Raw genomic sequence first — 27,130 nt, forward strand, 5'->3', positions numbered from 1 at the left:
AGGCACCTTTTTAATAACTCTTAAATGATGCTTTCATAGAAATTCCTATGTAGATGAGGGGGGGGTTAGGCTTCTACTGGGATTGTAACTGAAGATTTCCGTGTGATGTGTCTGAGACTTAAATTAGTGGGTGGCTATTAAGACAGTTTTTGTCATAAACATGGAATCATAGAATGATAAGGGTTGGAAGGGAATTTTAAAAAAAAATTAATCTTGTTCCTATCTGCCTGCATACATACACATTTTTACTGAAAATGGAGTTGATCAATCTTGTCATAGAAGTACAATGAGTTCTCAAAGTCTAGTCTCTATCATCATAGTGAAGGACCAAGTGCTGTGATGGAGGGATAGAAAATGTGATTGTTATTTTCATCTAGTACCTTTTTTCCTGTTTGTACCAGTCACACTTCTGTTCACGGAGAAGATCAGGCTTCCTCCCAGCAGTTCATGAAGTAAAGGAATGCTCATATTTTATCCTTTAGAATGGAGGCAGCCACAGAGAATAATGAAAACTAATTTTTTTTAAAGTGCAAGAAATATGTAGGGTGTTTTATTCCAATATTCAGAAAAAGAATGACCAAGTATTTAAAGAATCTACTCATTCCTCTTGCTTGTCCTGAAACTTAAGTAACTGAAGGGACTAAATTACATCAGAACGCAGCGGAAGATATAGTAGTGTAGTACCACAAACATGGCAGTGACATTTTGAAATATTCTGAGATCTATAATTGTGTCACTGGAAATTATATGTCTAAATATTTCTAAAATGCTTCCAGATATTGAAATATTTTGAGAAATTTGAATATTCTTGCAAAATCTATCATTAATGGTCTTTAGAAGATAACTGAATATGTTAAGTAGTATATTTTCAAAATGCTGGCTATCTGGATCTGCTTAGTGTGGCAGAGAGGATGTGATATTTTCGCAGCTGAACCTGCCTTACCAGTCTGACTACATACTGCCTAGAACCATTTTATATCTTTTTCTTTCTAATTATATTTCCTTATGTGTAAAGAGCTAAGACACCACAGAAGGTCATGTTTAGGTTAAGGACATACAGTTATATAAATATTGTGATACATGTGTTTCTTTCTCCAAGTCATGGGGAAATCATGAAGGAGAACACATACTGGCCCTCCTTACACTCATGGGTAGAAGGCTCCCTCCATCCACTTGGAAAGGGTAAATCCCTCTCCAAACAGAATATTGATATGAAAATTTTGATAATCTAATCAACATAAAGTAAGAATAAAGCATTGTAAATTTTAGGCTGATTAATTGAAAAGTGCTAATTTCTTCCTCTGTAAGTAAATTTTCAGTTTTTGGGGTTTTTTTTTTTTTTGGTTTTTTTTTTTTGTTTGTTTGTTTTTTTTTGTTTTTTTTTTTTTTTTTGTTTTTTTTTTTTTTTTGTTTTTTTTTGTTTTTTTTTGTCTGACTGCAATATCTTTAAGGGCAGATTGTTAGTAATACTTTCATGGCAAGTTGCTGCTAATGCTGTGGCAATTTGATAATATTAATTTAAAACAGAGCATCCAGTCTAAAGCAATCTGATTTGTTGATTATCATTTTAGCTAGAACATGTGGTTCTAATTTACGTGGACCGAGTGGCATTATCACTTCACCAAATTATCCAGTTCAATATGAAGACAATGCACACTGCGTGTGGGTCATTACAACAACTGATCCAGAAAAGGTATGCTTTTTCTCTTGTCTCAAGTGAAATGGCAGGGGTTTGGATTTGTTTTAAAAATATCTCATATATGTTTGAAAGCCTGTATGTTCATTTATACGCAAAAAGGAACAAAGTAGAGTTGTTATGAAAACACACTGGGCACTAGAAGGAAAAAAAAGTAGCATATATGAAAATGATGACTCAGAGTAATAGGTCTAAATAAAATTTTCAAGTTTTAAATACGTTTTTTAATGCAATACAGAAAATCATAATCAAAATTCCACATTGCTAAATGAGTTGATAGTGAATTTTTCAGGTTGTGTCTTGATACTTAATCACCGTTGAATCTCAACGTAAGATTTCTTGACATAGAAACAAGGACATAACGCGTAAATATTTTGACAGCTCTTGTTAGTTGTTTTGCTTCCTACATAATTTCTTTGTAATCCATTCTTTTCCAGTAATGATTCTTAATACATAACTATGAATTAGTCATCTAATTAAGCATAAGATAGTGGTCATAACGGAGTATTTTTTCTGGTTTTCTGCAAAATCAGTAAAGGAAGGAGACCCCCTACCTAAAGGGGAAAAAAAAAGTTAGAGACTTATATTATATTTCTATGTAATGAAATGCTGAATAAATTAATTACATTATGTCAGACAATGTACAATCTATATGTACTTTAATAATTACAGAACATATATTTCTGTGCAGCTTTTTGGAAGACTGTATCCTTGACTTCAAAAAAGTAGTTAAGGAAAAATGTTTATCTTACCATAAATAAGTGAAAATGTTTAGCTGCAGAAAAGATAAATTTGCTGCATGTTTTCATAGCATATTTTTGAGATGTAAATACTGTTGCTTTGTGAAATTAATTAAGTTCACTTTTTGTTTTTCTTAAAGAGGACTCAGTGTGGCGCAGTAAAAAGAATGTATACAAGAAAGCCAGGCAAAAATGCAAAACTTTATTGAGAGAGATTTTACTGTAGTGGTTCTTCTTCCTAAACAGAAAAAGCTGTTTAAATTTTATTTAGAACTGTTATTTAGAATTATTATATTTTATTTAGAATAGCCAGTTGATGTGAAAATTTCCCCTGGAAGGCTTTTGACTTTAAAATCATTGCATTTTATAGAAATTATTAAACTACTTTGGTTTTTAAATCTAGAAAAGCATTTAAATTATGGAAAATGTCTGAAAATTTATCTATTCAAATTTATATTCTGCAGTGTGCTGTTTTGTCAATTTTGCAAAACACAGTATATTTTTGTAAGAGAAAAATTAAATATACATTTGTAAAAAAAGTTAAATTCCTGCTAATAGTAGAGAGTATTGGCATCTTAATACTTTCTTTGTTCAGTAAATTTTATTTTTTTTTCTTGAGTTTTCAGGAATTTAATTAAGGAGTGTTTTTAATATTTATAATAAAATGAAGGTGATTTAATTTTAATGGTAGAAAAATCAGTTCTGACTATGATATTAAACTGTCCAGTGTATGTTTTCTGTGGAGACAGACTTACCTATGAAAAACAGTAAACCCCCATCTAGTACAGTAATGCACAAGTTCTCTTCATTCTATACAATGTATCTTTCTCAGTGAATTTTGAATTTTAGTAGCACAGAACTTAATGAGATTGGTGTGGATTAATTAATTATTATGTTCACTGGACTTGAAAAAACACTACTCCTAAGTAGTGTTCTGTGGGTGGGTTGCTAGTTCGTCAGATACAAGAATACTCAGGAGGAATTGCACACCCAGAGAGACAAATTATGTTATGTTCAAAATTAAGAGGTCTGAGTAAACACTTGGAGCTTTCACCCAGAAAAGAATCCTGTTACATCCAGCTGTGTGGAAGGTAAAGAGACACACTAACAGACACAGATAATCACAGCATGAGAAAAAGAGGTGTAACTTTTAAGTCTTTCATTTTCCACAGAGCGGACAATGAGTTGTCTTTTTATTGAACTTGGATTTGTCTAGCAGTGCAACCAAGAAAGAATTTTCTTAATTTGATGTGTCTTGGAAAGGCTGTAGTCGCTTTAGGACCATGACGAATGTAAATGTGAAGTCCTAAAGTCAAACTTATTTGAGGCTTACAATATCGTTAGGCTGTTTTCACATAAATTCTACATCATGTTCATCAGTATTGAGATTTCTATCCGCAAACAACTGCAGCTGGAGTTAATACATACCATTTCAGTTACTAAAAGATGTGAAAGAAAATTCTTTTACTTTAAAAATTATCCGATTGAGTGGGACCCCGCTTCTTTTAAAAAAAAATCTTGCTAGCATTTTGAAATCTATAAACTTCAAAAAAATCAATTACCAAAATAATTTTCAAATTTCCAAAAGATTTAAAATTATTTTAAGATATGCTAAGAGTTTTGCAGAATTTAACCCTTGACTTTTCTTGGAGTTTAAAATGACAGAACTCTTGAAAATTGAACTGTGTATTGAAGGTCTGATTTTAAAATTACTTTGAGGAATATACTCTTTTGACTTGCAGATTTGAAAATATTTATCAGAATGCATAGGGTCCTGTTGATTTTCTTTTCCAGTGAGGCAGACAGCTTATTACATGTTGTTACTCTGTATCATAAATTACTTTTGAACTTACTCTAAAAGTGAATTTGTGGCCTTTTATCAGATTAGTTTGCAAATAGAATTTTACAAGATAAGATAGTGTTTTCTGTTAACATAACATTCAGTTCAGTTTGAAGAGGATAGTGCAGTTAAAGAAGTTTCCTAGGAGGTTTCCTTCCAACCTACACCGCTCCCCCAAAAACCCCAAACAAAATCAAAAACAAACTAAAAACCAGACAAAACAAACAAACAACGTCCAAAAAACCCAACCCCCAAACATAATAACATGGATTTTTTTTTTAATGGAAACATTTTCCAAATTCCACATTCTGGTGCTGGTGTGGGGGCAGATTTTCAATGCCAACTCAAAAGAAAAACAAATTTCAACATCCTATAAAGACAGTAGCATAGTTGTAGGTCTTAGCCTACTATATCAAGATCATTTTTAGTTAAACGTTTTTCTAACATCTATTTGTCTTTTTCTAAGCAACACAAAAATCTGAATTTGAGTCTTCTCCTGTTCAAAGGCACTCCTGCTTCTTTTGAATAGTTGGTTTTCTTCCTTAAATATTTATTTGTTTCCTCTGGATCCCACTGTTGTAGCTTGTGATCAGCATCCTACTGAGTCATTTATTAGACTTTTAATACTTGCAAATACAACTTTATGGTGCTCTTCTGACTGTGTCAAGTACATGCTGTAATACTTTACAACTCTTCATTGTTTTAGCTCTTCTATTATGCAATTTCTCAGTCTTCTAGAATCAGTTGCTTCAAACCCTTTGAGGACTTACTGATGTGTTCTCTTTACCTCTTTCTTACTGTTAGTACAATCTCGTTAGTTTATGTACTAACCTTGCCTCTACCCCTTGCTGTTTCAATTCCTTCTCCAGATTGTGAATTCTTACTACCGTGGATTTCCTGCTGCTTTCACTGTTTTATGGTAACATTGCAAGGGCTCCATTTTTCAGCCTCGGTGTCCATTGGATGGCAAGATTTGTTGCATTATTGCATTGCTGCTACAGCAATGATACCTAATTTTGCCGAATATTTTCCTGACAGATTGCTGATTGTGGTATAGTAGATGTGCTATGGGTTAAGATGTGCTATGCTAAGTTTAATGACCTGCTAAATATTAACTGTGTCCCAATTACAGGGTTTTTTTTTATTGAAGGATGCACTTTCTGAACTGTACAAAGCACAGATATATTAAGTATTTGTTTGAGCCTAGCAACTCTCTTCTTCTATACGAAGTAAAAGTTACTCACCATAATTACCACAACTGAAGACATTGAAATTAATTATAGTGAGAGTGGAAAACTTCACAAACAGTTTTTTGGGTCTGAGCTCTCAGGTATTTTTATAAAGTTGGATTATGCCCCCAATATGTTGGTATAAAAGTATGTTGGTATAAAAATGGTATTTCTGATTTATTATCTTTCAAAACACATATCTGGGGAACTCCAAGACAACATTTTTATTCAGGAAATCTTTCCCCAGTTCACACCTAGGGAATTTACATACTATTACAGTTGATTTTGAGATAATTGATTTTAAGATAATTCATTCTTGCAATATACTCTTAAAGAGCAGTCTTACTAGGTAGCATATGATAATATGCAGGGGGTTTGAGTGAGATTATCTTGCTGATTCACAGATTGTTTCAAAAGTTTGTGGTAGCTCAGACATGATCTGTTAGTGACACTGGTCTTCCATATAAACAGCTTATGCATATATAATACTTTGCAATGAATTCAAAACCTGTGTTTTGTCCAATTAGGAGACTTAATATTAGAGTGGGATTTTTGAAAATGTGCCCTTAAATTGTTTATTTCTTCAAAATTTCATTATAGACAAGACTCCTGTCCCTCCAAATGGCTGATCACATCATCCTGCCACACATAAAAGAAGGTTTAACATCTACAGAACCTGCAGTGTAACTTACTCTGACTGGGGAAGTATCTCTTGCTGAGCACCAGATAGCTCATCCCTAGGAGATTATTACCATAACCCTAAAAAAATTAATTTTTATCTGTAGAATTTATCCTCTCTTAGTCCATGTCAGCTTTTTGAGTTGCAGACATTTTGAGGATCAAAAATATGTAGATCTAAGAACTACTTTCACTGAACTTTTGTGTATTCATGGCAATGTACAGTTTCATGGTAGTGATTTACTCAATTACTATTTCACAAATTATTAGGATTGATTTAATATATTGAAGAACAGTCATTGTGAATTTAGGATTGCCTCATTTGTACATCCTGTGCCATCTAGATCATAAAAATACAGTAACACCTTTCTGAAAGAGCTATTTTCCATTGCAAGTGGAAAATGAAAGAATTTTTTATTCTCTTATCTTTTTCATACAGTGTTGAAGCTTTGTGCCATCTGTGAATGTACATGCTTTTTTATTTTTATTTGCCAGAATGGTGTCTTTGATTCTAGGGGTCTATGGCATCATTGACAAAGAATTCGCATAGTTTAGAATTAAAATAATTATAGTCCTAGTAATGAAATAAACAGATACTGTTTAGGTTCCCTCTTGCCTTGAAACAGGCCTGTGTATTTATTTCACTTTTTCATAATGAAGGATTACAATTTTGGAATGCAAAGTATCTAAATCATTTACATGAGAAAACTCTTGATGCACTATAAGGATGAGATTTTTTGACTTTCAATGTCTTAAATTCTTTTACAAGTCTTCCAGGGTAGCCTTGGTTTTCTAAGTCTTAAATACACTTCAAAAAAACCCAAAAGACTTGTCATATTTTGGCATAATGAGAAAAAGGCACTTTAAAACCTACTGAAAAATCATGTTATATGTATAACTGACTCAATACAGTATATTTTCATCTTCAATTTGAATTCATGTACAGAAATTGTAACACAGAGCTCCATATAAATACAACTCTTATAAAAATACATATATTGTGAAAAAAGCAAGCACAGCTTATTTTTTAAAATCATATATTTGTGTTGGATTTTTTGTTTTGTGTATACTTATTGGAACTTATGATTTTTATCAACAATGCTGTTATTTCTACCTTTCAAAACATCATGTGAGTGGGATGTTAGGGCTGGAACAGAAGACACTGTTTCAACACTGAAGACATTTAGAATGGGAATTGATTTCCATATGTGGGTGCTGCATGTCCAAACTCCAATTATACTTGATGTACACCTGTCAAATAGTCAGTAGAGTCAAAACAGTGCTTCACCTCCTCCTAAAGCAGTCCACTAGAGACTGATCAACTAAATCAATGCTGGGCTTTGCTTGCTCTTACTGTATCAGAAGCAAAGGGGGTTCAGACATCCAAAACTTGAGCCTGCAAGGTTTTTTATATCCATGGTGGAATGGAAGAAAGTATGCTATTTCAAGTGAAGGGTATCCTACACAGAGTGAATGAGAAGGGTCCCATGATGGCCATATGCTGAATGAAATCAACCCACTTTGGGCTGGGGTTATACCAGATTTAAGTAAAACTGTGCAAGAAAATCTCTTCTACATTAATACATCTATTTCTGGGACTGAGTCTTTTTGTGAAATGGATAAACCCTGATAAAAACCACTTTCTATACTGAATTTAGATGTCACATTTGAGCATTATTAGAAGAAATTTTGACTTTTGTTTTCTTCAAACTGGGGATAGTGATTGAAGACAGATGCATGAGATCAATACTCTAATGATGAAAGCATCCAAGCACAAATTTCCTGCTACGCAGGAAAATTCTGTATTTCCTGGTTGGCAATAAAAGCTTGCTGAAGGAGCAATCTGAATGCCTCTAGTGTTATTTCCTGTGGTATTTGCTTTATTTTTCTCAGACAATTTCTAACATAAGTGCCAAAACCCACCAAACACTTAAATTTTTTCCCTCGTAAGGTCATTCTCACAAATACAGGCTAACAGTTATTATTTCTTAATACTTACCTTCCCTCTGACCTTTCTTCCATGCTGTTTTTGAGCAAATGAGAATAACTACTAAGCCTTATCTGTCTTCAGTATCTCATATTTGCTTTCAGGGTACCAGCTAGATTCACACTACTGAGATTTAGCTGTAGGGTGTGAATTTTATGAGCCTCATATGGATCTAAGTATGACATATTGAGTTGGAAATGGCAATTTAGGGGGAAAAAAACAACCAGTAAGACTTCTGGAAAGAAACTATGAAAGCATACACATGAAAGAATGGAAAAACTGAAGAAGGAGACTTAGCAGTATATTTGCTGTGATATTGTCTTAGATTTTAAAATAAGTCCACAATTCAGACAACCAGTTGGTATGTATTAGATGGTAATGCAATGCTCAAGGCAAACAACAGTTTCAATGTCCAAAAAAAGTGTCAACAAAAAAACCAAAAACAGCCCAAAAATTGAAACCTTCGGAGTGATCAAAATTATTTTGTTAAATAAAAAAAGATATGCCATTTAAAACTTTCAATGCATCTGTTTCATTATGTTCTATTGCCAAGTTGAGGACCCTTTCAAAAGAAAGCAAAATGCAATATTTTCACTGTGATATATTTCTTCTGTATCTGCTTGGGTCAGAATTGTATAAATCCATTATTGTGACTCTTTAGTTGAATACTTAATGCAACAAAAGTATTTGCCTTTCTCATAGATACACTTTTCCAGACTGTTTATCTAAAAAACCTCTTCATTATTTTGGCCAAAATCTTACAAAACAAAACTAGGCTATTCCTCATTTTTTCCTCCTTTATTTTATAACTAAAACAATCCCCTCCTCAAAAAATACATCCCCTCCCCCTCAAAATTGTTTGACACATAAGTGCCTTTTTGTTTTCCAATTACCAGAGATAGTCTTTAAGGATTAAAAAGTGGGAAAACAAAACTATTTAAAAAAACCTTGTACAGTTTCACTTTCATCATTGGCATTTATTTTCCCAGCACTGCCATATATGTACTTCACTTGTTGCTGAGAGTTGGGTTGTTGCCTCCAGCTTTTTTCTTAGCGAATTTTATTAGCTGCTCATGGATTTCAAATTCCTCCACTGTTTCCTTCCTCCCCTGTGATTTGTCCTTTCATGTTGATCTGCCTCAGTTTCTTCTTTTTTGATGTTTTTATCTCCAACAATGTATTTTTTCTGGTTTAGTTTTAATCTTTTCTTTCTTTTCACTTTATATACTTTCAGAAAGCAAAATATTTGTATACAGTGTTCAAATTGAAAATCCTAATATTTTAGTCATTTAAATGGAGCATAAAAACTGATAAAAAGAATGGTCAGCTGAAATATTAACTTTTAATTTTAACCAGAACAAACTGGTAAGGTTTTTTTTCACTCTTTCTTAATGTAATTACAATAGTATTTAGCATAATTGATTTGTGGAAAAAGACTCCACAGCTATTAAGAGTTAGTTGAAGAGTAGGTGTGTATTTTTATCGGCACCAGGAGCGATGGGGGATCTTTTCCAAAGGCATGCGCACCTCTGAAGAGTCACTTCTCTTTACTTATTCTCTGAAATGTTACATATACATTGTCTGTACATATTTATCACCTAACTCCGCTATTCTCGCTTTGTATTAAAATTCGTTTATCAGTCTTTTGCGCCTGCGCAGTGCCCTCTGGTGGTCTTCAGTGGTCTTCATGATGAAGTAATACAAATCTTCCTGTTACTGAACTATTTACCCCTTCCTCTTGTGCATGCTCACTGGCTTCTTGGTCACAGTTCGAGCTGTAGGGCTAGCCTTGGTCATAACAGTCTTTCTTACCACCGCCTCAAGCAGGCAAGTTTCTTTCTTATCTGCTAGCCTCGCATTCTTTTCATCTTGCTGTTGCAAGCAACGGCCTTGCTTCCTCTTGCAAGCCCAAAAAATGCTAAGTGGGATACATTGTTCAGACTATTACCCTAATTGATTACTCTGACTTTTAGCCCTCTTGTTTCAATGACAATGTACCAGTTAGTGTTGAGACTTATTATTACACACACACACAAGAAATATCTACACTCAATTTCTTCACAGTAAACGGGATTCAAACAACTTTATTATACAAAATGAATTAGTCCTCCTAAGCCACAGCTGCATATACGTTAAATATACCTAAATACAAGACACTTTCCACATAGTGTTGAGTTTAAATCAATGTATTTGTTATTACTCCTGAATGTATATACACATGCAAATAAACATTGAAATGTTTTACTTGCACAATACAAATATATAAATAGAGCAACATAACATCATTACTATTACCTCATTTAATTAAAGTTTGTTTTCTTTTTGATAGGAAGTACCCATTACAGAGCATGCATCAAATGAGAACATTGCGGCACTGTGTTAATGAAATCCTACAAGTAAATCTCCAGTTAGTTTTCTTACCTTGTTTGTTCTACAAATTACTTGTAATTCCCTTGATAAGAACTATTAGATTTATTCACTATTAAAAATTGTCATCTTTGTAAGTCAAAAATATGTAGGTTTATGTGTAGACCTTTTTTCCAGTTTTTTCTGGAGTGCTGGCAACTATTGATAGTATATCATACCTGAAAAACACCCTTGAATTTTTTGCTTATATTTCTTTTGTTTTCCTGTGCATTATTTTCATTTTTCAATATTCTGCATAAAATATCTTTGTACAGATGACGTGCAGGTTGATGGGGTTGGTAATGAGAATGCCATAAACCCACATTTACTGCACAAGGAAGCAAGTGGTACAGAATATTTTATACTCCTATGGTTCTTTGTTACCTCACAAAGCACATTCATTTGTGTTGCCTTGGAACATGAGTAGTTGGTGTTCTTTCTATAGATTTCTCACCATTTATCTTCTCTTGTAGAAAATTTCTTGGGTGCATTTTCTACTGGGAAAATGTCAGCTGGTAACTTGTAGGTTAATAATAGGAAAATCTGAGAAATTCAGATTGCATAGTGAACTGTGTGTGTTTATATAGATAAGAAAAAAATTAGCTTATTCTAAAAATATGAGTACTTCTTGATAGTTATTGCTATCCATTTCAAGTATTTACATAATGCATTTTTTAGGACTTCATTTAATGCCCTCACTTTGGTGTAATACTGAACAGGAGCCTCATATTTTTAAGTAAAGAACAATTGCATAAAGTAGTAAATGGAAGACCAAATTATTAGTAAGATGTGCAAATTGCAGATATCAGGAAGATGGTGTTAAAGCAGGAGGATATATGTAATTCTATTTATTAGAATTTTTACTTAGTCTTCAACTATAACAGGGTTTGTAGTAAGTAAAGATGGAATGAAAAGGTTTTCAGTGTCTCATATGGCAAATTAGCCCCACTGGGTCAGATTTGATAGCTGAGATAGCATGGGAAAAGCAAACTGCAAGGGTGCCTCCATAATTTAAAGCTTTTAAGTGCACTGCCTAAATTAATTTTTTTTCCTTAGGGTTTTTCTATCTTCAAAGTAAACTCCTCAAATGATATTGTAGCCTGTTGAAGATGAGATTTTCCTCCTGGCTTTCATTAAGTAAAAAGGGCTGGAATGTTCAATGCTTAACGTGACATGTGGACAATGAACTCATAAATGTAAAAAAAAAAAAAAATGTATGTATGTTTGAAAGGGTGCTAATGTCTAACAAAGTAATGTTTTAAAATTTTGGAAATGTGAATTAAAAATTTGGATTGGAGCTGTTTAGAAAACACAAAATGGCACAAAAATGTGATACTGCTTTAAAGTAAACAAACTTCAGTCTAAACTATGACCTCATCAAGAATCAAGGCAGGCGTTAATGCATTATAGTGCTGTATATTGTGAAAGGATTGACATAGATTAGCATGCTGATTTGTTGGCTACTTGATCCAAGAAAGACGTGGATAGACTTGAAGTATGTTAGGAAAGAAACAGTGGTTCAGCACTTGGTGGATTTTTAAAAATAGTTTAGAAGCACCACCATAGCCAAACCCAAGAAGCTGGTCCTTCCTATCCTCAGCTTCAGTTGGCCTGCTTTGAGCATTGACTATTTGAGCATTGATTTGATCTGCAGTACAAGCAACAGACTCTTTACACAATCTTTTAAACATAGCTTTCAATTTAGCAGGTAATATGTAAAACCCCTTGGGTTTATGAACCTTAGGGTCTATATCAGTCAGTCACATGTCTTTTTTTTTAAAGAATTCTAACTTGTTTAATAGTTAATCCTTGCAACAGTATGCACAACAAAAGTTTAACTACCCTTTTAAAACATGCCCCTATCTGTTCCTAAAAATTTCACCATAAAGTTAAAAGTGAGAATAGGCTTTGCACATCAGATCTACAAGTGCTTAATGCTAGAAAATGAGAAGTGTTTGTTTATCACATCTTCAGTCATTACTCTGCCTCTATGTAGAATTTCTTTTTACAGTAATGACCTGTTTTCAGCAGGAAGTAACCTGTTTAAAGACTTTTTTTCTTATTCCTTATATTTGCCCAGTATTGTTATGAGATAGAACTTGCAGGGGAACAGCTGAGTTTGATTACTGGTCTCATCTCTGTATCGAGGGGAAGAATGGCTTAGCAAGAACTTTTCAGGTTGGCCAGACCTTTTTCATGCAGCAATCATCTCAAAATGTTACTCTTCATTTATTTAATAGCTGTTATCACTGTTTCAGGCTCACTGGAAAGGTAACAAGTGAAGAGCTTGAGCATCATTCAGGTGTTCTTCTGTAAAGAGACCAGAGAAGAGTGCTGGCTAGAGGGCAGGGAACCTTGCAGTTTTCTGTGCTGTCACACTGCCTTCATGATGGATTTGAGCAGTATAAACCAGAGTTCCTGACACAGTGTTTAATCATAATGTCACAGGAAGAGCAATTTCACAAAGCCAGAGGAGAGTACATTCATATCATAAATGCAAACAAAGCAAAAGACATAATATCACTGTATGTTTGCTTCCCATTCTTGCTAATATTTTGGACTTATTTATTTCTCCAGATAAATGGGTGTTGCATATACTTTTTTAAAAAAGAGATTAATACCTTAAACTGAATAGTCTGTCCCTCTGTATCATTTTTTGGTTATAGGCCTTGCTATTTTATTTTCCTGTTTCTCTGAGAAAGTAGATATTTTCACAAAATCACAGAATCATTGAATATTCTGAGTTGGAAGGCATCCCCAAGGATCCAACTCCCAGCCTAGCACAGCACCACCCCCACTATATGGCCAAAACCACTGTCCAAATGCTTCCTGAGCTCTGTCAGGCTTGGTGGTGTAACCACTTCCCTGGGGAGCCTGTTTCAGTTCCCAGCTACCCTCTGGGTGAAGAATCTTTTTCTAATATCCAAGTTACACCTCCCCTGACACAACTTCAGGCTCTTCCCTTGGGTCCTGTCACTGGTCACCACAGAGAAGAGATCAGAGTCTGCCCCTCCTCTTCCCCTCACAAGAAGCTGTAACTGCAGTGAGGTCTCCCCTCAGTCTCCTCCAGGCTGAACAGACCAAGTGACCTCAGCTGCTCCTCATACAGCTTCCCCTCAAAGCCTTCACCATCTTTGCAGCCTTCCTTTGACTGTCTCTAATAGTTTAATACCTTTCTTACATTGTGGTGTCCAAAACTGCACAGAGTATTCAAGATGAGGCCTCATCAGTGCAGAGCAGAGCAGAACAATCGGGCAGCAGAATTTCCCTTTTTCAGATTTTTAAATGTGATGATCCTGTGTGGATTTTATACATAAAACATGGTCTGAGTCAGGATAAACTAGTGATATTGCAGAAGTGGTGCCTTCACATAGATCAGGAGGAACTTAGTCCAGTTCTCTGTAGAAAAAAAGAAGATACTATTTATCAGACTAGTGGAAATAAAGTAAAAACAAATTTCAAAAATTAGCAATTATCACTAGGAAATCTTAGTGTGATTCTATGCTAATTATGTTTCTTGTTTTCTGCCTGTTTGCTTGAAGAGAAATCTGGTTGTTGTATTTATGATATTTGATCAAATTAAAGGTATTCATAACTATGGAGAACGCTGAATTCATATGGCTGAATTTCAGTAAATTCATAAGTAAAACCATATTTGTGTTCAAAATTATTCTAACACTTACTGGCATTTTTTTTTCTCGCTGTTGCATGTATTTCAAGGAGATGTACTCTTTCCATTTGCGGGTATACTGGTATTTACTGTTGTTTTTATACATAAATACAATTTGGCAAGTTCTAATTATTCAAAGAATTGTGGAATTGTTTAGATTGGAAAAGACCTTGACGATCCTTGAGTCCAACTGTTAACCCAGCACTGCCAAGCCTACCTCTAAACCATGTCTCTAAACATCACATGTATATGCCTTTAAATGCCTCCAGGAATGCTAATTCAACCATATCTCTGGGCAGCCTGGTCAAATTCTTGACCACCCTTTCAGTGAAGAAATTTTTCCTGATGTTCAATTTAAATCTTACCTGGCACAACTTGAGGCCTTTTCTTCTTGTACTATTGCTTTTTACCTGGGAGGCCAACATCCACCTGGCCACAACTTCCTTTCAAACAGTTGCAGAGAGTGATAAGGTCTCCTCTGAGCCTCATTTTATCCAGACTGAACACCTCCAGCTCCCTCAGCCACTCCTCATTAGACATTGATGCATTTAATGACAAATAATTACCTTTGTCTGTGACAAAAAATCTTAAAATGTACCGCTGGTTTCTTTTATTGAAATGCTGTTTGTAATGGAGAAATATAAAATGCTGTATGAAATTTCACATCTGTTTAAATTATCATCTCAAAAAATCTGACTTTGAGGAGATAAAACAATTCCAATAATAAATCTCATTTTTTTAAGATCGTATATGAATTACCTCTTATTTAGTAATTGCAGTCTATTTTCTTCCACTTTTCATTTAATGCACTCTATTGATTTACAAGATAAACAAGGTGTAATTTTTAAAACATTTTTTAGTGCTTTTTGTTAATTGTAATTGTACTGTGTAGCCTAAAACTCATATATTTCCCAACTTGCTTTATTAGTCTCCGGGTGCTCATGTTCACAGACTTTAATCAGAGTTTAAATCACAAACAATATACTGATGTGGTCTTTAGAGATGTGGGGCATCCTCTTCTTGATTACCAGTTCTAAATTGTTTAAGGGGTTAATTATTCTGCATGAAGCTCTTCCCACATTTGTGCTCTCAAAGGCCTTCTCTTTGCACCTTTTATCATGTCTTAGAGCTCCACAGTAAGACCTCTATTAGACCTCTATAGTAACATCTCTATTATATTAAAGGAATCTGGCGTATTAAGATCTGTGTAGTAATTCCACATAGGAGGGAACCACTGGATGTGTTCCAACATTAGGAAGAGGGCATGGTGAAGAAGCTTCTTTTCCAGGACATGGAAAGGCATTTAATTTATTTCAACTGTCTTGCTGAGAAAAGAGTAAATAGAGCCTAAACACTGCTGGCAGTTTACTGCGCAAAAATTAAAATCAAAATGGGGGGATCATCATGCCTTTTGAGATTTTCATGCCTTTCAGAAAAAGGAAGCTCCTATTAGGATGATCATCCCTTTCCTTTCAAGATGACAGATAAGAAGACCGATTTCACAGCATTGTTTTCCTCTTCATTCCCATCACTGGTAGCTTTCCTCATTACAACAAAAGGAAATATTTTTAACCTAGTGAAGAACTTAGTAATTTAAATAAGTTATCACTGGAACATAATTTTCGTACTGATATTTCTGAAATATGTATAAGCAAAGACCTGTGCATTGTGGTAAAGTATTCAGGATTGAAGTGGGGCATAAACAGAGGCTTCACTGCAAGGATGAAATGTAGGTTGCTCTAGTTGCTATGAAAGTTTAAAATGGAGACCAGCTCATTAGAAAACTCAACTTTCTGTCTGAGGAAGAAACGTCTTAGGAGGAGTTCATTCATCACCAAGCACTTCTCATTTGAAATTTGGTATTGAAATGGGTGGAAAACAATGACAGATCATGCAAAATGTGAAGTTTGAAGCTGTGGAAATAAGATGTTTATTTTTTCTCTGGACTCCAACACTGATTCTTTTCTTATGGCTGGTCTGTTTTGCAAAGCCCAATACCTCTCTTTTCATGGAGTTCACAGACTTTGATGGAGAGTTTTGCTCATGCAGATTTTAGCCACTCTGCAGATTCCATTTTTCTAAGAGGCATTCTCCATAGTTATTTCTTAGCATAGGTACCTGGCAACAAGTACAAGTGAAGAAGATGAAAACCCTCTAATTCAATCAAAATACAGAAGTTTCTAGAAGGAAAATCTAGGAATTTTAGGTAAAGGTGAAAAACATATTGTCTGAAATCAGCTTTCTTAACTTCACAGGTACATCTTGTAGAAACTTGCGTATGCAGAGCTTGAGCAGAATCTCAGCAGGTAGGAAAATGAAAGGGAGATAGGATAAGATCCAAGTAGTGCCTCCAGTTGTCCTAAGGGAATAAATTAGGCTATGTTTACATTAGCATTAGTAGTACAGTGCACCACAAGCAGCTTTATACTGCAGAACAATTTGTACTAAGGGCATGAGGTTTGCACTATGTATATTTCAGAGTTTTTACTGTGGACTGTTTCTGCTTCTTTAGGCTGAATGCCTGTTACTGGCTGGAGAACACCTTCCATCTTACTTTTATGCAAAAAGAGATGAACCTATCTGCTTTGAGACTGCTCTGTGATGCAAATCAAAGCACAGTAAGAGCAGATGACTGGAAATTGTTTCCAAAGTGCACCCTAGATCAAAGCCTTGATGTGAATGTATTTTTAATCTCCTGGTACAGCCATCATAACACACAGAAAAGCCTGACATTTGCAGACACTTTTTATATGCAGAATTTGATTGGGTCAATGGACAAACAAATGAAGACTCAGAAATGTCCTTTTGAGATTTTATATTATCTTCATGAAATTCAAATACAAATCCCACACAACAAGGTAGTTTGAGAACTTGCTTTATTCAGGACATTGCCTATAATGAATATATTCTTGCAACCCCTTAGTTGTTTGTTGGTTCATTTAGTTGTTTTTTTCCAAGGCAAAAAAGGCCTTTAGGTGGAATATGCACACTGGTATAGTATATGTGTCATGCTTTAATTCAGTCTTTCACACAGTTAACATAAGTCTTAATATTGTTCTGTGTTATCAGACTATTAATAGCCTTCTGAATAATCTGAATAATTAGTCTTTTTAATTGTAACTTTTGAAATATTTTATATCTACTGCGCTTTTCTTTATGATTAGGTGATTCCGAAGAGACTTACAGGTAGATTTATTTGCTTTATGGTATCTTTCAGAAAAAGTTATTGCATGCATGCTATTACATATGTGCAAATCTATGTGTAGAAAAACAAATGTTTACAAATATTTTTTCTGCATTAGCCAGTTATTAACTCTGTCAAATTAATAGTCTTTCTGATCTGATGTTATCTAAAGGGAAAATACACATTCATTTTTTCCTCAAAAAATTATAATCAGGGAACGCTACACAGTAATTCCTGAATATCTGTCCTGAAGCAGATATTTCACTGCCAGTCTGATGAATTTTAGCTATATTTAAAGAATGAGAGATCAATTACCTGAAGCACCTTTAGACACAAAGGGGTAAAGATCTACATTTGGGTGTTTGAAAGCACATTTCAATTACTGCACCAGAGACTTCTTACACCTTAAGTAATCCTTCCTAGCCTCCAGCTTCTGCTTCAGTAAATTGTGGACCTCTCACAGATTCTGTATCTCCAGGCAATGTGAGGATTTCACCTTACACTTTTAAATTACACTAGCCAACAATTTAAATTTATGCTGAATTCCAATCCTAGTCCTTTTTTAGGCAACAAATTTCTATTTACTTTTTTTTTTTCTTCTAAAAATGAGATTTTAAATATCATTCTACAGATCTTTAGGACATGTCTCATTTCTGTGCTATTATTTGAGTTTGAGCAATATCCATACATATACAACTACAAGAAGAATCAGAAGGACAATCCAGGGAGCTATGGACCTGTCAGCCTGACCCTGGTACTCGAAGGTTCATGGAGCTGATCTTCTTGAGTGCCATCACATGGCACATACAGAATGACCAGGGGTTTATGAAAGGCAGGTCCTGCTTAACCAATTTGCTCTCATTTTATGACAAGGTGACCTGCTTAGTAGAGGAGGGAAAGACTATGAATGTTGTTTATCCAGAGTTCAGTAAAGCCTTTGGCACCATCTTCCACAGCATTCTCCTGGAGAAGCTCACTGCTCATGGCTTGGATGTGTGAGCTCTTCACTGGGAGAAAAACTTACTGGATGGTTGGGCCCAGCGAGTGGTGATCAGTGGAACTAGAACCAATTGGTGGCCAGTCATTAGTGCTTTCCAGGGCTCAGTATTTGGGATGGTCCTGTTTAATATCCTTATCAACAATCTGGATGAGGGGATTGAGTGCACACTCTGTAGATGGCACCACGTTGGGTGAGATTGTTCACCTGCTGTGTGCTAGGAAAGATCTACAGAGGGATCTGGACAGGCTGGACTGATGAGCTAAGGACAACTGCATGAGTTACAAGGTGAAATGCCAGGTTCTGCCCTTGGTTCAAAAATCCCATGTAGCACTACAGGCTGGGGGCAGAGTATCTGGAAAGCTACCTGGCAGCAAAGGAGCTGGGAGTTCTGGTTGACACCTGGTTTAACATGAATCAGCCTGTGCCTAGGTGGCCAGGAAGGCCAAAGGCATCCTGGCCTGTATCAATAATAGTATTGCCAGTAGGACCAAGGCGGTGATTGTCCTCCCATAGTTGACACTGGTGAGGTCACACCTGGTGTGCTGGGTCCAGTCCTGGGCCCCTCACTACAAGAAAGACCTTGAGGGGCTGGAGTGAGTCCAGAGAAGGGCAATGGTGTTGGTGAAGGGTCTGGAGCACAAGTCCTATGAAGGGCAGCTGAGGGAGCTGGGGATGTTTAGCCTGGAGAAGACTAAGCAGGGGACCTCATTGCTCTCCAGCTACCTGAAAGGAAGTTGTAGCAAGATGGGGTCAATCTCTTCTGCCATATCTGAAGGGAAAGGACAAGAGGAAATGACCTGAAGTCGCACCAGAGAAGGTTCAGTTTAGATGTTAAAACACAAACATGCAAACAAACAAACAAACAAAACAAAAACAAAACAAAACAAACAACAACAACAGCAACAAAAAACCAACCCAAACTTCAAGAGTGTTTAGGATTTGGAATAAGTTGCCCAGGAAGGTGGTAGAGTCTGGAAGTGTTCAAGAGGTGCCTGGATGTGGCACTTGAGGATGTGGTTTTGGGGTGATTATTTAGGGGGGGGTGCTAGACAACATAACAGTTGGACTAGGTGATCTTGAGAAACATTTGTGTGGTCATTTTTGCTTGGTTACTTCTTTCCTTTCGTCACTTTTTGAGTCCTGTGGATTTGCCAACTGTATCTATCTCTAGATTGCTGTTTCAAAGATATTCACTGAAGCATTCTTTTATAAACTTGTATGAGCGCTTTGGCTTTGACACATTTTAGATTGAACCTATGTTGAGAAGAGACTATGTTTTCAGCATAATTCCTTTTTATCCTTTTTTTTTTAATTAGGCAAATCAAAATACAATTCCTTAATTTGGTTTACAATAATGCAATAATGTGTTCTAATAATGAGTGAGGTTACATTTTTATTACTGTGCTAGTTTTATGGTAATTTAGTATAATCTCTTGAAATATAAAAAAATTTATAATCCTAGTTGTACCTACACTGAGACAGGGAATGGACCAGACTACTTCCAGAGGTCACTTGCAACCTAAATGATTCTCTGATTAACCAAAGTGATTTCAACATTGGGAATATTTTATGTATTCATAGATGCATTTTTCAGGTACTAGACATTCACTTCCATTCCTACTGACATAAGAATGATCAAGCTTGTTTGTGGCATTTCAAGCATACCAGAGTGTTTATAGACAATTTTAATGAAATTGCACCTTTTAAGCCCTGTACAAGGCTAATTATAATTCCTGAAGGTATGTGATTATATGAACAGAAGTTTGAAAAAGAAGGGTCAGAAAAAAGATATTTTTACAAGTTTTAAGAAATTTTTACAATAAAAGAATGGCGTTATGCAAGAATTGTAATTCTTACTACTAAATACCTCACTAAGATGAGTTTATCACTAGTATTTGGACTTAATTGTTTCTGGTCTTTTCCTTGTTCAAACAGTTAAGAAATGAGTACTTAAAAATCAAGGATATCTTTAAGATAATAAATTAATATTTTCATTCTAGAAAGCCACTATAGTAATTCAAATTATTTAATATTCCCAAACCCAAAGAATAATAAGGTCCATTTCTTTGAAAAATTTTATGACGGCTTTAATAGACATGAATATTATTTTGAGATCTGGTTAAATATTGTATTCAACTTTCATTTTAAGTTTAGTGTTGGGTGGCTTCATCATATGGGGATCAAAGATTTATGTAGTGTTTTTGACCCTTCTAGTGTTTTTCCAACATATCATTTTATTGTGAATAACTAAATGTCAGTTTTGAACATAATTAATTCACTTCACCTTCAAGAAATATAGTTTTCCTCTTGTATTTGAATAAGATAGACAAAATTTCTGATATTGAAGGCATGCTAATAGCTGTAAAACATTAGACAGTGATATTACTACCACTACTACTATTATTTTATTTATTGAGCTTTTTACATGTTAGGGTCTAAAAACTTAAAAAATTATTCAGATTGTTTTTACTTTTTTTCCCCCCACTTCTCTGCATGCATTAGAATTCAGAGAACCTGTATCTGGTTTCACAAATTGGTGTTCTAAATTCAAAAATACTCAGGAAAACTTCACTGGAGTTGTAAGCTGAATCCTAGTGTCTGCACCTGAGGCAGCAAATTGATCAGTCTGTATATGCCTTGTAATTCACGGAAATCTTCTATTGGCAGTTATTGACTGGTGGGATTTCAATCAGATTGAATGAAATAGACAGAAAAAAAGACAATGGGTATTATTGACAGAATACTGATCTCTCTGACAAAAGTACAACTTTTTTGGTGCAGTGTAAGAATGCTGATATCACAGTCCAAAGGTCCCCAGTGAGCATCTCCATGAACCATTTTCTGAGACTTTCTACATATTCATATTTGCCCTTGGTTTATGTTTCTAGATTATCCTTGTAATCACATATAAAAAATGTATTTAATAAAAAGAGAGAAGTGCTATTCTGTACAGAAATGGAGACAAAAAAATAATTCTACAACATATGTTTTGATTGTAGCACTTTGGAATAGTCTTTTATAATAATGATGGACAGTTTGTTGTAATAGAAACAAAATCAATATATGCTTGCACTACAGTTTTCTAGATAATACAGGATATATTGGAAAATTAAGAAATATTTTATGTTGTCATTTCACACTTTGTTTTTTTTTTCTGCTACATATATTTTTCTGTGATATATTTTCCTTAGGAAAAATATATTGAAGTTAAATAAGACACCCTGTATATTAGTATAAGAAAGACAAAACTGGTCTTATTGCAGTTGCCCTATTGTCTCCAGATTCAAATCTATTTTCATATAAAGTAATATGCAGAACACCTAAAGAATTAATATGCCAGTAAAGAATTTATTGGAATTATTAGAATATGTCTTACTCTCTAAACCTATCAATAACCTTTTCATGGAGGCACAGTATATCCAGATGTAAATCAAGTATTTTTTAAAATTTAGCTAAAAAAAATGTCTACCAAATAGACAGTGGTAGTGATAGAGAGAGAATAAAATAGTTTGGATATGATAATATAGATCCATATTTATAATTAATAACATTAGGGTAGTCGCAAATTATTTATTCTTTAGTATTGTTATCAAGATTTGTAATTGATAAAGAACTTTATTTTTGTGTTCTGGGGTTTTTTTTTAAGTGAATAAAGGTCAGGAATATAAACAGAATAAATCTTTATTATGTCACATCTGCCTTTTTAAATACTTCTTGAATAAGTCATTACATGTAAAAATTTCCTGTGATAGAAAAGCAAATGTTGAACTTTGAATTGATGTCAGACATATTTTATTTCATTTCACTCATCTTACTGGCAGTTTATGTCTCTTAAGAACAGGGAAATAAGAGCTGCACAATTAGGCCATGTTATTGGCAGGCATTAGGTTCTTTAGCCAAAAATTAACTCTGGGATAAAGCAAATGATAGTGGAAACCAAAAAGGAAAAGCAGGAGTTGTGGAACCAAAAAAAAAAATCTTTACATTAACAATTTTCTCTATTTCTACTCTTTATTTTTTTACTAATGTCTTTTTCATAAGTATCAGTATGTAAACAGTTATTTGCTCCTACCAGTAAGATACACATTCTTATAATTTCTTTATTCTTTGTTTATTAGGATTTTAGAGAGATACAAAGGCTACATATTTATCAAAACTCGGTTGTGCTTGGTAGAAATCAGGCTTCTGTTCTGTTCTGGTCTTTTCTTTCAGAGATAGACTTCACTTATTTTTAATTTTAAGACTGACCAGCTTTCAAAATGATTGCTTTTGTCTACCTCCAGTTTTATTTTGCATTTTAAGAAGGGATAGAGATTAATTTGTGCACAATCTTTTCCAAAGATTCCATATTAGTCTTAGCTTTTCACCTTTCTTATGCAGCATATTGAACATTGCCATTAAGGCAGTTTGTAGAAATTTTGCAGAGCAGAACAGCTGAAATGTAGAAAAACCCCAACCAACCAGCCAACCAACCAACCAACCAACCAACCAAAAAAACCCTCCAAATTGCTTTTTCATCAGTTTCCTGGTCACTTCTGGCTGTGGAACTAAAAATAAAAATTGCCTTATGTGCCATATTTCAGTTTACATGATACGTCTACATTTCCTGAAATCTATCACTTTTGAACACATATCTGCTATCCAAGCTATTCAAGGACTGAAGATAACAAAAGTCCTTCCACAAGAAATTTTATAGATGTATCATTTTAGTCCAAAAGCATTGCATTGTTGACATTACAGCCATGCTATTTTGTCTATATTCAGAAACACAAGCTGAGTACTTAAGTGATTAATATTTTTCCTTCACTTATATTTCCGAAAACTAAATATTATCAGCTATAAAAAATTTTTAAAGGAAATAGTTTCTATTTGGTTGATATTTTCCTTGAAGATTCAAGTGAAATTGACACAGCTTTCCAGTTGAGGACTCATAAATGTTGATTAAAGAGAAAAAATGTCTCCCCATCTGTTGCAGACAGATGTATGCTCTTTTAAGGTGTCTGACTTTTTCAGAGAGGTGACTGATGATTTGTGTTCAGCTGGTGATCTATGATGACATCCAGATTCTCTCCTAGAGAGCTGTTACCTGAGGAGCTGTCATTCATTTTGTAACTGAGAGGTACATTACGCCTTTCAAAATGTAATGTCCTATTTAATGACACATTTCTTTTTCTCATCTTTTTCTTTCTTTCTTTTTTTTTTTTTTTTAACTTGTAAGGCAATCTCTCCAATTTTTCAAGATCACTTTGCTTTCTAAACCTGTCTACAGTATATTCACATTCCTTCCAGATGTAGAAACTTGAATGTTAACATATAGTTTAAAAAATGTTAAAATCTTTAAAATCTGAAATCAAAAACCACTAACTCCAAATAGAATTTAAAAAATTCCACTAACAGTGGTTAAGTTTTTTGTTTGTTTGTTTGTTTTTCTGAAGAATCAGCAGTTAAGTAATCAGTTATTAAATATCTAATTCATCAAGAAGTTGGACCACTTCAGACGTGATACCTATTGGTACTGAAACCATAAGGGTGCACTGTCTCCAGCCAGACTTAAACCAGGAAGAGAAAGCAATGATCTTTTAATAATTTAAACTTTTTAGTTAATATCTTCTCAACCAAACTGCATTTCACATCTAGCTGTGTTCACTAATACAGCTTACACTACTGGGGTTGCTAGTTTACATATGGTAATGCCAATAATTTTGTTTTATGAACAATGTAGAAGTGGGAGATGCAGGGTAGAGAAAAATAAAGAAAAGAGAAGATTTGATAAAAGAGATTAGCCAAAAGAATTCTTTTGTCAAAGTCAAATGTCAGTTTTATTTAATAGTTTATTGGCACATGATACAAGTATGTTTTAAATGCCTAAAATCTTTAAAAAGTACAGATAAGTAGAATAATTATTTAAAATACTCATTATTGAAAGGAATAAAGGGAAAGCAGTGATAAACCTTGCAATAAGTGACGAGAAAACATACAAATGAAATACAAAGAGACAAAGTGAAACTTGACTATGGACTTTTGATTTAATATATTAAAAAAATTGTTGGTTTATATTTACAACATCTGGAAAAATAGGAGCATAAGAAAATTAGGATAAGTCAGTGATTCTGATAGATGGCATTAGCTAATATTTGATCAGGAATTTAATATCTGCTTCGCACAAATGCCAAATTTGCCAGAGGGTAGAGATTTACAATACAGGCAGGCGTGACAGTTTTTTATTATAAATCATTAAGTCACAACTTAAACAAAAATATAAATTTATATTTTTCCTCCATTTATTTATTTCAGCTTTTTATGCATTTTGATATTCAAATAATAGATTATAGAGACAGATCAAGGACCATGACTATGGAATGAGTTTATATGCCTATGTGTATGTATGCAAATAGAAGAAAAATTTAAGTAGATATTGACAGTGGGAAAATTAATACTTTCAGATAGTAAGTTTATAAATGGAAAAACCAGGTACTGAAAGTTAGTTTCTGTTTCCAAATGGTTTCAGGTATGCCATACCTAGCCACAGTGATTCTTAATAAAAGTCCTCTTATTCTAAAATGTGATTGATCACGTTGGGATGGTTATGCTTATGCAATTCTACTGTTTCATATACATTTAAGCTGTATAATTATAAACAACAGGAACATATTGACATCTCATTTGGATTAAGCTTTTTAAAAGGTACACCTAGCTGTGTCTTCGTTAAGGCACAGTAAACAGGAAAAACTCTTGTGATTTAGTTTTGTGACTAAAGTACAGATTTTAGAGACAAAAGCCAGTTTACCGCTTCTCACATCAGATTAAATAATGAAGTCTGTAACTGTTTCAAATATGTAGACGACAGGAAGGTTTTATTATAAAGATGGTACAACGATGTTACAAGTATTGATACTTACAGAAGATTGTAAAATTGTTCTGCTACAGAAATGTAAGTAGTCACCACCATTAATCAGAGTACCATGGAAATGAAAGTAGAGGTTAAACAAGATATATTTGATAAACACAGTAAAATTTTATTTTCTAAGGCTGTATCTACTGTTCTTTTTGGGACTCCTGATCACAAAATTGTAAATCAGCAAAAACAAATCGAAATCCTGTTCATGGACAAAGAAGCACACAGTATATTTAAGTAAAGCCAAGAACTAATTGTTAGTCTAATAGAGATCTTAACAGATAAATTCAAGAAAAAAATACTATTTTATATCTAATTATTAGAGAAAAATAATAGTTTATACAGAAGTCTCAATATTTAATATATCTGGTATATTTTACGTGTATTAGATACTGGGTTTTCTTTTTCTATTTCCCTAGAGCCAATTTTGTCCACTATATTTCTTGACCTGTGGTGAGTGGTTTATCGCTGTACAGTATAGCTCCTGTAAATCAATAAATAGCTCATTCTAATGGAATAACAACTTACTATAGATATCTGTATACGATTATGGTTGTGCTTTGCAAAAAAATAAACAAAATTAAACTAGCCATAGAGACCTGGTCAGCAAGAGAAATTGCTGTCATAGAAATGAAGTAAAACAAGGCTGCAACTCCCCACAAGAAAAGTTCAGACAGAGAAAACCTAACACCAGACCTGAGGTCTTGAAAGTTCAGTGCACTAGGAATGACAATACTTCATTACAGCACTGTCAGGTTACAAGATAGTCGAGAACCAGGGTAGAGCAGTGATGTCTGTTGTGATGGAGAGTTTTTCTCAGAGGTTGACTGGGTATTCTAGTGGTGGTTGGGTGTATTGAGACCTATTAATGTTGGGGTGTATTTAAACTTACTATATATATATAAGAAAACATTCACAGTATAAATAAACTACTGGTTTAATGATATTTGCTTGTCTCACAGAACATATTAAATGGGTATAAGGTTTTGTATGTTACAGCTAAAGGATGACAGCAAATATTTATTTCTCAGAAAGGAGTCTATGTAAAATATTTTGGAAGGATCACTGCATTGTAAAAAATGAGCAACCTCCCAAACCTAGTGAGCTGTTAAATATATTTGTCTGTCTGCATGCATTATTTGACCACGTGTTAGTGTATATTGACTATGTGGATTTTTTTTTGTACACATAGGAAAAGCTATTGTGCTTGGTGATACTAATTAGTTATATTCTGAAGTCCAAAATTGTTATCTGCAAAGTGTATCTGAAAATTTATTGCATGTAATGTTATTGTTCAGTGTCCATATCTCAAGTAAGCATGAAACAGTTTGCCCAAGAGAACAGAGATCTCAGTGGGAATGAGCAAGTGTGTGTTTTTCAAGGCTTTGACATTCGTACATTTACCCAAATTACACATCCATAATGGGTTTGATTCATGCCTGCTTTACATCTTTTCCTCTACAGTTGTATGTTTTACCAGGCCTGTAATCATCTTTGCCTTAAGTGACTGTCTTGCATTTAACCATGTTTCTATTTAAGTTCTATTTCAGCTCATCTGAGTGTCAATCTCTTCCAAGATGTAGATGATCTGTCTTTTGCATCAACATGTGATGCATCCTGAACAAAGCAGGAAACTGTCATTCCTCTTGCTGCACTGTCAAATATCAATCATAAAAAACTGTGAGATGTTGAAATAATTGGAAGAAGGTGGGTGGGGAAACCCAATGCTGTAATCAAATTTCATTTTATTATCTCATTAAATTCCGATTGAATAATTTGCAGACCCTACAGAATCAATCTCACTC

At 34.2% G+C, this 27,130-nt stretch overlaps 1 protein-coding gene and 1 long non-coding RNA gene across 2 annotated transcripts in view; one reads left to right on the forward strand and one right to left on the reverse strand.

The window, feature by feature from the left end:
* Positions 1 to 27,130, forward strand: part of CSMD1 (CUB and Sushi multiple domains 1) — a 1,082,532-nt gene that overhangs the window by 752,822 nt on the left and 302,580 nt on the right. Inside the window, exon 10 of the mRNA XM_066179810.1 lies at positions 1,572 to 1,693. Coding sequence (XP_066035907.1) covers positions 1,572 to 1,693 — 122 coding nt within the window. The remainder of the gene's footprint in view (positions 1 to 1,571; positions 1,694 to 27,130) is intronic.
* On the reverse strand, positions 12,069 to 14,694 carry LOC136287833 (uncharacterized). Its single transcript, XR_010720368.1, has 3 exons — positions 14,612 to 14,694; positions 13,758 to 13,975; positions 12,069 to 12,886 (listed from the first exon to the last, which is right to left on the reverse strand). It is a non-coding gene; the product is annotated as an uncharacterized lncRNA (long non-coding RNA).

The sequence above is a fragment of the Chamaea fasciata genome, unplaced genomic scaffold (genome assembly GCF_029207755.1).
Source record: "Chamaea fasciata isolate MVZ Bird 193981 ecotype frontalis unplaced genomic scaffold, bChaFas1.0.hap1 SCAF_3, whole genome shotgun sequence".
Classification (NCBI taxonomy): domain Eukaryota; kingdom Metazoa; phylum Chordata; class Aves; order Passeriformes; family Sylviidae; genus Chamaea; species Chamaea fasciata.